Source organism: Pelecanus crispus, chromosome 15 (assembly GCF_030463565.1).
Source record: "Pelecanus crispus isolate bPelCri1 chromosome 15, bPelCri1.pri, whole genome shotgun sequence".
Taxonomy (NCBI): Eukaryota; Metazoa; Chordata; class Aves; order Pelecaniformes; family Pelecanidae; genus Pelecanus; species Pelecanus crispus.
The window spans coordinates 3,211,277-3,220,831 of record NC_134657.1 but is presented as its reverse complement, the minus strand read 5'-3'; the positions used below and the strand labels follow the sequence as shown (position 1 = coordinate 3,220,831).

The following is a 9,555-nucleotide window of genomic DNA, read 5'->3' as shown; positions in this document are numbered from 1 at the left end:
CTGGAAAGCACAGAGGCACGTCTCCGGCCACCTTCAGAGCTGCAATTCAGCGTAAATGCTGCTGCGTGTTGAGGTTGGTACCGGAGCGGGCCCGCCGGGGCCGGGATCAATCCCAGGCACCCGCTCTCCCCGGGGAAGTGTAATCTGGCCCTTCCCTTCTCCGGTTGGTATGGAAATAACGAAGTTTATTTATTCCTGCGGACTTTGTGCTCCCATGTTGCTGGAATGTGATGTTTCTGTGGAAATGCACCGAGATGCTTTAGACCCCTGTGCTCAAATGGACGGCAACAGGAGAGATGTGTTGCAGGGGGGCCAAGCTCTCCCAGGGAGAGAGGTGTGAGTTACGATAACCGTCGGCCCTTGAGCGATGAATTTCCCTTGTGTTTATACATCAGCAGTGTATAAATAAATTAAATAGTGCAAGCCTTGAGAAATATGAATCGCCTCGAGTAAATTTCTGAGCGGGAAGGCAAAACAGACACCTTTCCTGGAAGACCGTGGCAGATGGCATGCAGATAATAAAATCTCTTTAAAAAGAGCTGCTCCCGTGCTGCATTTCTTTCTTCTGGGACTCTAAAATTATCCTATAAATGGTGTGTGCGTCCTCTGAGGTTCAGTACTTGGCTCAGTATGGGCTCCTGATTCCTATTTCACCACTTTCCTTTCTACAGGGTTCAGAAGAAAGGAGACATTTAAATAGGAAGTATATAATGAAATAGGTGGTTTGGGCCCTTTAGAAACTGATTGAATCTTGATGAAGTCAGTAGAAATTTCAGGTGACGTAAGCGAGCTTTGGAGCAGATTGTTACCCACGTGGAATTGTGAAATGAGCTGTCATCACGTCTGCCTGATTTCAGTCATCTCGGTTGGCCATGTGTGCAATCAGGGGAGCTCCCGGGGAGCAGTTGTAAGCCATTTAGTTGGAAGCATGCCCATCTGTGCTCTGAAAAAATAATATTTTTTTATTATTTACATGGCTCAAGGTCCGTGTGGTGCAGGGATCTCATGTTTAGGGAAAAAGCAGTGGCAGGTTGTATAGAGGAGAGAATGTTACAAGCAAAGCATAGCAATGTCCATGGGACACGTTAAAAGTTCTTCTCATCAGAGGCTGCAGCCGGACTCGACTTTCTTAATGCTGTCAGCAAAATAAACAGAGGAGCAATTTGGGTTGAGGATGAGAGAGGCAAATTATTTCCCAGCTGTACTGGTCCCTGCACCTGGTGCAAAGCTTTTATTTTACATGTTATTTTTGCGGTAAACATGTGAATGGTATGCCTGAACGGAGCCCAGCCTCTTTGCACCTTGAAGGGGACTTTTCCTTTTGCTCTGTGAAGTATTGTTGGCTCATTTTGTGCAAAACTTTTGAGAACTGGTGAACAGAAAGTGTCGTCTTGTCTTCTTTAGTCACAGCACCATGTTGTGGGGGGATACACAAGCTGGACCTTGACAGACTTGACAATACCGACAGCAAGCGTGACAGTGAAAAAGCAAAGGCGATTTGTCTCCTTGCTTCCTGGTTTCCAACTGTTTGGTTTTTTTTTTTTTTTTTTCTTCTGCTTCTTCCTCTTTGAACTTGCAGGTAAAAATGGCTGCAGAAAAGAAGTGGAAAGGTTGGGCTTCAAAACAGCGTAGTGGGGCTGAAGAGGCAGGTGAAAAAGAACCGTGTGTGCTTCTGGGCCAGCGCCTGGGTGAACCGGGAAGATTTGCTTATGCGGCGCTTTGTGGGATATCGCTAGCACGGCTGTTCCCTGAAAAAGAGCAAAGGTACTACATGGGGTAGGAAGGGGTGAGCAAAGGAGGTGGCTTTGGGGTAGCAGCTCCGATGGAGCTGGTATCAGCCTCTGCGTGGGGTCTTCTGAAGTCAGGGGAGTGGAAGATCCTTTTGACATTAGGTGTTTTCTTAATTGTATTGACTTTCTCTCTTACACCTGTAAGACTTTTATACTTCAGCACAGATTGCATTCCTTAATACTGCAGATTTCAAAGCATGCATTGAAGAAAGGTCTGGCTCCATTCAGATTGCTTGCTTGTTTGTTTAGCCAGCTTGTGTAGCAACTTGCCTTCTGCTGACTTCTTACGAAGCTTTGATTTTTGTGTGAACAGCGACTGACCAACATTTGAAAGCAGGGACCCCTCAAAGTTTGCAAAAATCCGTGGTTACGGAGCCTTAACTGCTACTGTTGCCTTACAGCTCCTTCAGGACAGAATTCATTGAGGGCTTTGTGAAATGGCTGGACCTGCCTGAAGCTGTCTTACCTGCCATGACAGCATTTGCTTGCGGCTTAGGAGGTGAGGGCACAGAAACTTTTGCCCAGATTTTGCTGAAGGATCCCATCTTGAAAGAAAATCCAGTTGTCATTATCCAAGTAAGTTCATCTGCTCCTCTCGCCCTTGTTTGCTTTTGCAAAAGAGATTTTTCATACGTGTCTGTTTGCAACTGATGTTCTGTTTGTGCAGTCAAGGAAGTAAAATCAGGATTTCTGATATGCATATATTTCTGAGCAGCTGTGTGGGTGACTGGCAGTATCTCTATCCATTAACAGCTCGTGGAAGTGATGAACTTGAGGCACGGCTGCTGTCTGTTGAATTAACATTTTGTGTCTGGTGCTTTCACTCTACAGAACAGAGAACTGTCAAACTTTGACTGTATTATTGCAGTGGTTTTGATTCGTATGTGCGTTCTACAGATTTTGGTGAAACACTGAACCTGATAGGCCTGATTTTCCTTTGTTTCAAAGCGCCTTCACTATACCTGTAATACAAAACACCTCTACATACATGCTCCAAATAGCACAATTCCCAGAGTCTTTTTCCCAGAGTCGGCTTTGGCTAGAAGGAAATAAGTTATTGTGACTTTATTTACTTTTACTGAGAAAGTAGCAGTGAGACTGGCACTACTCCGTAATGTTCTGATGTAAAAGCTGACCTAAAGTTAGAAGAGGTGAAGTATTTTGGTGGTGTTCACCTTTGCTGCAGAGTCTCACCTGGGGAAGATATCTCCTCGTCCAGCCTCACGTTACGCCGCGCAGGGCGAAGAGCACGGGAGGCTGCTGCTGATGCCAGGCGTAACATGGCCACTGTCACCTCACGCCCTTCGCTGTGTACTGCACACAAGGAAATAGCGAGGCATCCTGCGTGCAGACAGAAGTCTGGTATTGAGTAATAGTTATCACACACTCACCTTTAGCAATGGCCCGAGAGAACAGCAGATGCGAGAACAAGGCTGCGTAAGTAAAGATATGATAGGAGTGAACTTTCTTGGTCGTCATGATCAGCTCCTGATATCTCAGCCATCTTTCGTGTCTTCTAGTCAGTCTATAAAAGGCCTCGGAGGATCTGCTCCAAATATCCGAGTGTCACAATGGCCAAAGTCCTATAACAGTATAAGTACAGTGACAGAGAAGCTTAAGCTTAATTAATAAGTTAGGGCAGATCTTCTAAAATAAAAGCAGTTGTTTTGATGTTGTTTGCTCAAAATCAATAAATCCACACAGTTCTTTCTGCATCTAGATGGCCTGGTGCTTCCCAGGTTGCTTCCTTTGTTCTCTCTGCTTCGGGATGGATTCTCTAGAATTAGGCAAGTTTTCCTGAGTTGCTGCTGCATTTATAAAGGGTGAAATTTTGGTGAAATTTAACTTGTGCTTGCTCTGAGCTTATGCTGCATAAGGGCTCCTTGTGCTTTTACGAAAGTGGCTCTGGATCAGTAGGAGCACGCGGTATTTTGCTCTGAGCCAGAGAGTTGAGGTACTTATTGCCTGGATTTGGGTAGAATAAGAAGCCGTAGATAACAATTCTTTGATTAGTTGAAAGCAAAGATCAGGAATAGCTATCAGTCTGGTGCCACAACATCAGTACCTTATGCAGTCATGTATATGGGCAAGGTGATTGATTTTGTCAAAGGAAAGTTAAAGACTTTTATAGAGCAAGGCAGCAGAGGCTTGCAAGGCGTCTTTGGGAAAGCATACTGGCTAAGTGGGAAACGTCAGTGTATCAAGCTGAGATCAGCTTTTTCCTTCTTACCTGAAAATAAACAAGCTACAGGACAAAGCTTTGTGAGTTCTTCATATGTTGCTTTATGGTGCTCTTGCTTCTTTGTACTCAGCTGCTACTGACGCAACACTTACTGTTTATTTAACAAGTGCACACTTTGATTGCCCAGTGTGTTCAGCGGCAGGGTCCTGTCAGCACTAGTGCCTGCGTTTTTGAATGCCCTCCACCTCAGCGGTGCTGAAGGGATGATACGTGAGGTCAGGAGATTAGAGGTGAGCTCACCGTTGATTCAATGAAAATTTGAGGATTATGGATTTTTATCTTTGTTTGCACTCATTGCAGATGACTAATACAGGCAAATGGTGGTTAACTGAATCCTTTAAGGACAGTTTTCATAACACACAGGCTGTGGGTGCAGTATGAGAAGGCAGTGCAACGAAAAGAGGTGAAAAAGTGATGATAGGTGAGAAAATGTTGAAAGTTCTTATTATGAATCATTTTTTTTTGCTCTGAACATACTAAGAATGCCCATTTTCCTGTGCTTTTCTATACACGTCCACTGCGATGTGGATTGGATGCTCTCCGTTGTTGAGGAAATGGGTTTTGAACTTGCAGCAATTCATAAAAAGCTGGCAAAGACTCTGAATAAAAATCGCTTCCCTTTCTTTGTAAGGTTTCCCAATCATATGGGTGGTAGTCTTCTGCGCAGCGTTCACAGGGGGATTCAAAACAGCAACTTCAAAATAAGACTGAAATATAATAACTGCTGCTTAGAGGAGGAAAACAACCAACCTGTGAACTAATCTAATCACTGCTGGTTGGATTCCAGATGGCTGCACAGCAGTACGTGCAAAGCCTAAACCAATTAGAAATACCTGGGAATGCTAATTGGCACAGATGCAATAAAAACAGTAGTTCCAGTTTGCCAACTGATTGCCTGTATCCAGGTAATTTTAAATATTCCAGTTTGTCAACTGATTACCTGTATCCATCCCTCACCTTTTGAAATACATGTATATAAACGCTTAGGCCATATTTTTAAAAGAGATTATTTGATATTAGGCGCCACAGATGATACTGGGCATATTGTACAGGACCTGAGTCGAGACCCACGGCTCCCTTTGCAACACACAGGGAGAATTTATTGCCTGCAAATGGGCTCCGCACAAGCCACAAGCCTGTTGGAAAATTATGGCAACAAGGTCACAAGCTTCGCCTTATTCTAGACTTCAGGTTGCTTGCTTGGTTGACTTTCTGCTTGGGGCTCCCAGCCCTGGCCCTTCTGCTGGGCTTTGACACCTCTGTGCCAACACTGCCTCACAAAACTGCGGCCAGGGAGGAGGTGACAGCACCCATGCATCTAATACTTGGGTGCTTAGAGTACTCGGGCTCTGGGAAACCCGAGTTACGTTCCTCCCTCTGCCTGTGGGGATTAATGCTTCCAGTTCCCACATCCCACCAACCAGCCCGGGGAACGGTCTGCAGTGTGTGTGCACGCACAGAATACTAATCATGGCCGGACCTAAAAAGAAGCCTTTTTTTTTTCTGCAACATAGTGACTGGGGGAACAGAGGAGACCTGATTCAGTCACTAACTTGAATGAAAAGGGTTATTCACAGATTGGAGATAGCAAACCAGGACCTTCCTTTTCTTGGGTGAGCGCTCTGGCCATTGGGATGCAGGATGAAGGAGCAGCGATGACTGCTTTGTGCAGAGCCCAGCCCAACAGATACCTTCTGGAAATCATCCCTATCCCATTAGGATTTGCAGGACAGGCAAGCAGAAGGCGGCTTCTCCCTGGGTGGGAACAGCCACCCAGATATTCAGCAGTAGAGATGTGTGTGTGAAAGCATTAGGCAGCAGTGGAGTGAAGGTTTTGGGGTTATACCTTATGAAAAAGCACCCATAGGTGGGAGTTCAGCTGCTCTAATCCTTTGGTTTCCCTAGTCCTGTGCAAAAGCTCTCTTCTCCTTTGTGAATTAGCAGATGCTTCTCATGTTAAAATGATATTCAGAGTCCAGGCACTTACTTTTGCCTGGATAATATCTTCAGTTTGCCCCTCTTCTACTAGGAATAGGTTAAGGATGGCTTGCTCTCCCTTCTACACTTCTCATGCGGTAGGGAAAAGATTAGAGACGTTTTTACGATACAAATTTTGCTTAGGAGCTTATGGGATTAATAATCATAAACTCTTTGGCAGCATCCTACGTCTTTGGCTGCATTTTTTGTCTTCCCAAAGGGCTGAAGGATTCCCTGTAAAATTCAGCTGTGCTTTATTTGTGTGTAGGAGAGGGAAGTAGCTAGACTGAACTAATGCTTAGTGTTGTAGTTACATAAAGAACTTAAAACTTATCCAGTGACAACAGAAGAGGAGAACATAGTAAAAACACTGGCCTCTTTTTTCATGGATTTGTCCACAGAAACCATCTATTGGATTGATCTGTTTTTCTGATTTTTTTTTTTTTATGATGAAGAGCCAGCACAGAAGTCCCTCAATCTTGACCAATGGCTGTAAATTCTGAGTTTTCTATTTTTGAGTACTTAATCCAAAAGAACTTCATGCCAGTTCAGCCTTAACTGCCTAGAGCTATGAATTCCCAGAACGCCAAAGAAAATAGGGGCCACTAGTCCATTAGAGCAGCATTCAAACCTGTTACTCATGTTGACAATGAGTATATATGACTATATATAGTCATATATATAGTCATATAATCATATATATAGTCATGTGAGCAGAAGGCATTAGAGTGGTAGGAGGATTAGAGCCCTGTTTCTCCAGACTTTGAAGTATGGTGTAATTGTGGCGCTCTCAATTGCAACAGGATCACTAATAACAAAAAATATGGGATGCTTCAGTGTATACCAAGCAGGCGCTGCCCTCCTATCCTGCGCTTATCTACTTCTGTCCGGCCATTTGTACCTGCATATGGAGAATTTTGTGCTGGAAACATCTGGCTTTGCTCTGTGCTGCTCTACTGAATCGTAGCTTGCTGGCTTCCCGTGTTTATGAACTGACACGCTGCAGTAATTAAATCATAGTCCAAGGGGTTTGCGTGCCTCCATTTTGAGACCTCTGGGCATACGTCATCAGTTTTAACTTGAATATACTGTTTTTCTTTTTAGGATCTTCTATCCTTCTCTCTTAGAGATGGTAAGTTTACCTAGCATTTGTTCTTTGTAAAAATAATGTAGATGGGTTTACATCTGATACTTTAAAATGCTCAAAAAGCTCAAAGTACCATCCTATTTTATCTTAGCTTCTTTTATAGCAAAAGCAGCACACTCTTGCCCTGTGTCCACTGCAGGAAAAGCAACTATTACATTAGGAATGATTAATAGTACCTGTTAAAAATTGAACAACTCTTCACCTCCTTACCTTCACATGCTGTGCATTGGCATGCAAATGTATGTGATGGTAGAAAAGTTCTGAACTGAAATACCTAGAGTGGGGTGTTTTTTCTCCAGTGTTTCCAGGGGGGCAGGCGACCTCTTCCTTTAGGAAGGCAGTCAAGCTGTTATGAAAATCTCAGCCTAGCAAATTTTCTGCAGATCGCTTGTTGCCTAAAAAGAAAAAAAAAATACTCAGGGAATAAATTCCAGAGTGTCCTGTGAAGCCTATTATAAATAAATGTGATTTTACTCATATATTGTATTACGCATAAAACAATTTTCTGGTTTACAATCCGTAACATGGATTAGTCTGATAAAATGAATGAAGTAAAGACTGCCTACTGAACAAAATGTTCATTTCTAAATGAAGCCTGTTTTATATCACTGCTTGCGTTTTTTAAATCTCTGTGTTTTAACATGTTCTCACAGGAAACGTGGTTGCTGATTAGCCTGTTTCACTGCAGAACAAAGTACCATTTTTGTTCTTGCTTTATTTTTAATGGAAGATTGACAAGTCAGTTATTGCAAAACCGCTTATTTTGCTAAGCTGAAATTTAAAAGAAATATACTTTCAAGCCTCATTGACTTACTGCCAAGCTGGCTAAGTAAAAAGCTAAGTTGTGTATTAGCAGACAGAAAGCAAGAAGGCTATTCGTTAAAACACCTGCTTGGGCTTGCAAGACGTGGCACATATCGGGGATGAAGTGAAGATAAATACTAGCCTCATTTCTCAATAGGCATACATAAACCTATTACAAATAAGCATAAATCTTAAAAGCGACGTCATTAAAGCCTACCAGAGTAGTTTGGTATCTTGGTAATGATGGTAATAAATACATAAATTTAAGAGATTGCCAAATGCCATATTTGATCAACATGCAGTGGGTATCAGAAACATACTTTGTAGTTGGGTCTTGCTGGTATCTTCAGCCACCCCTAGAAAAACAATTGCATTTTTCATCCCAGAGTGCACCAAGAACCCTTTACAAAAGCCTACCATGAGCAAGCAGCAGGTGCTACTGAGAGAAACACATTAAAACAGCAGGAGTTGGCACAAATAATTTAAAATCTATTACATTTAAAATGTCTTTTCTTAGAGAACACCTGCTTATAAGCCCAGGAGTAATCATTACTCCTGTCGCGCGTTGTCTGAGTGCACCGTCCGCTCCTGCATCTCCAGCAGTGAAGTAGAAATGCAGAGAATTGTCAGTGATGCTGCTAGGTGAGCCGGTGCGTAGTTTTAAACTCCAGAGTCCCTCCTGCTGCCAACAAGATGAATTGAATATAAAGGTTTTGTATGGAGGTGCATTTTTACAAGATACCGTATCTTGCATTGGTGCATAGTTGAGGTGTACTGTGTCATGGTACCCAATATTTGGTATTTCCAGTTAGGACTGGTCTCGCTGCAGCATTTCTCTGTTGAGAAGAAAGATGCAGCCTATCCAGAGCCAAAACGCCTCTATCACAGAGGATGAAGACCAAAGGATTTGAGATCCTTTTTCTGCCATAGAGGCAATTACCTGGTGTAGTGACTCTGTTCACAGGATGAGGTTTGCAGGGATGAAGGATTTTCCAGTTATCGCTCTCTTCTCTAGATCGTAGGAGTTGTCTTCAAATACATGGAAGACCAAGAGGGCCTGAGAGAAGGAGCTATGTTTGTACATAACAGGCCTGAGAGAAGGAGCTATGTTTGTACGTAACATGGTCCTCTAGCGCAGCTGAGGGCACCACTCGCTATTTAATCCGGTGCGACGCAGACTGATTGATTTCCTGGGCTTCTCTCTGTTTAAGGGTACTACGATGCTCGAGCCAGGGTGTTGATCTGCCACGTCATCTGGCTGCTGAGAATCCCCTTGGAGGAGCTGGAAGTCCTGGAGGAATCTCTGCTTGAGAGCCTGAAGGAACAAAAAGAGGAAGAGTCAGAGTAAGAACATTTGGGTTGACCACGGGATGAAAAACCACTGCCGGTGCTTGAAAGCTTAGCAGTAATTACTTGTGCCTAAGTCCAGTCTGTGATCATTTCCCCCATGGCTCTTAGTGTAATCATTTATGGCTTGATTAGGGTTGCAGAGCCCTCACAGCACTTTGGCCGCACTGAGAAGCAGGGAAGCTCAGCATTCTTAAAATCAGAGCTGAAACCCAACCTTGCAAGCTGGTAAAGGCTACTCCGCACTG

The 9,555-nt window shown here is 43.5% G+C and overlaps 1 protein-coding gene across 1 annotated transcript in view; it reads left to right on the top strand.

Moving 5' to 3' along the window:
- The first annotated feature begins 1,433 nt into the window (after positions 1 to 1,433).
- TMCO4 (transmembrane and coiled-coil domains 4) overlaps positions 1,434 to 9,555 on the top strand; it is a 38,225-nt gene continuing 30,103 nt past the window's right edge. The window contains exons 1-4 of the mRNA XM_009489162.2: positions 1,434 to 1,764; positions 2,192 to 2,366; positions 7,114 to 7,141; positions 9,172 to 9,304. Coding sequence (XP_009487437.2) covers positions 1,586 to 1,764; positions 2,192 to 2,366; positions 7,114 to 7,141; positions 9,172 to 9,304 — 515 coding nt within the window. The 5' untranslated portion in view covers positions 1,434 to 1,585. The remainder of the gene's footprint in view (positions 1,765 to 2,191; positions 2,367 to 7,113; positions 7,142 to 9,171; positions 9,305 to 9,555) is intronic.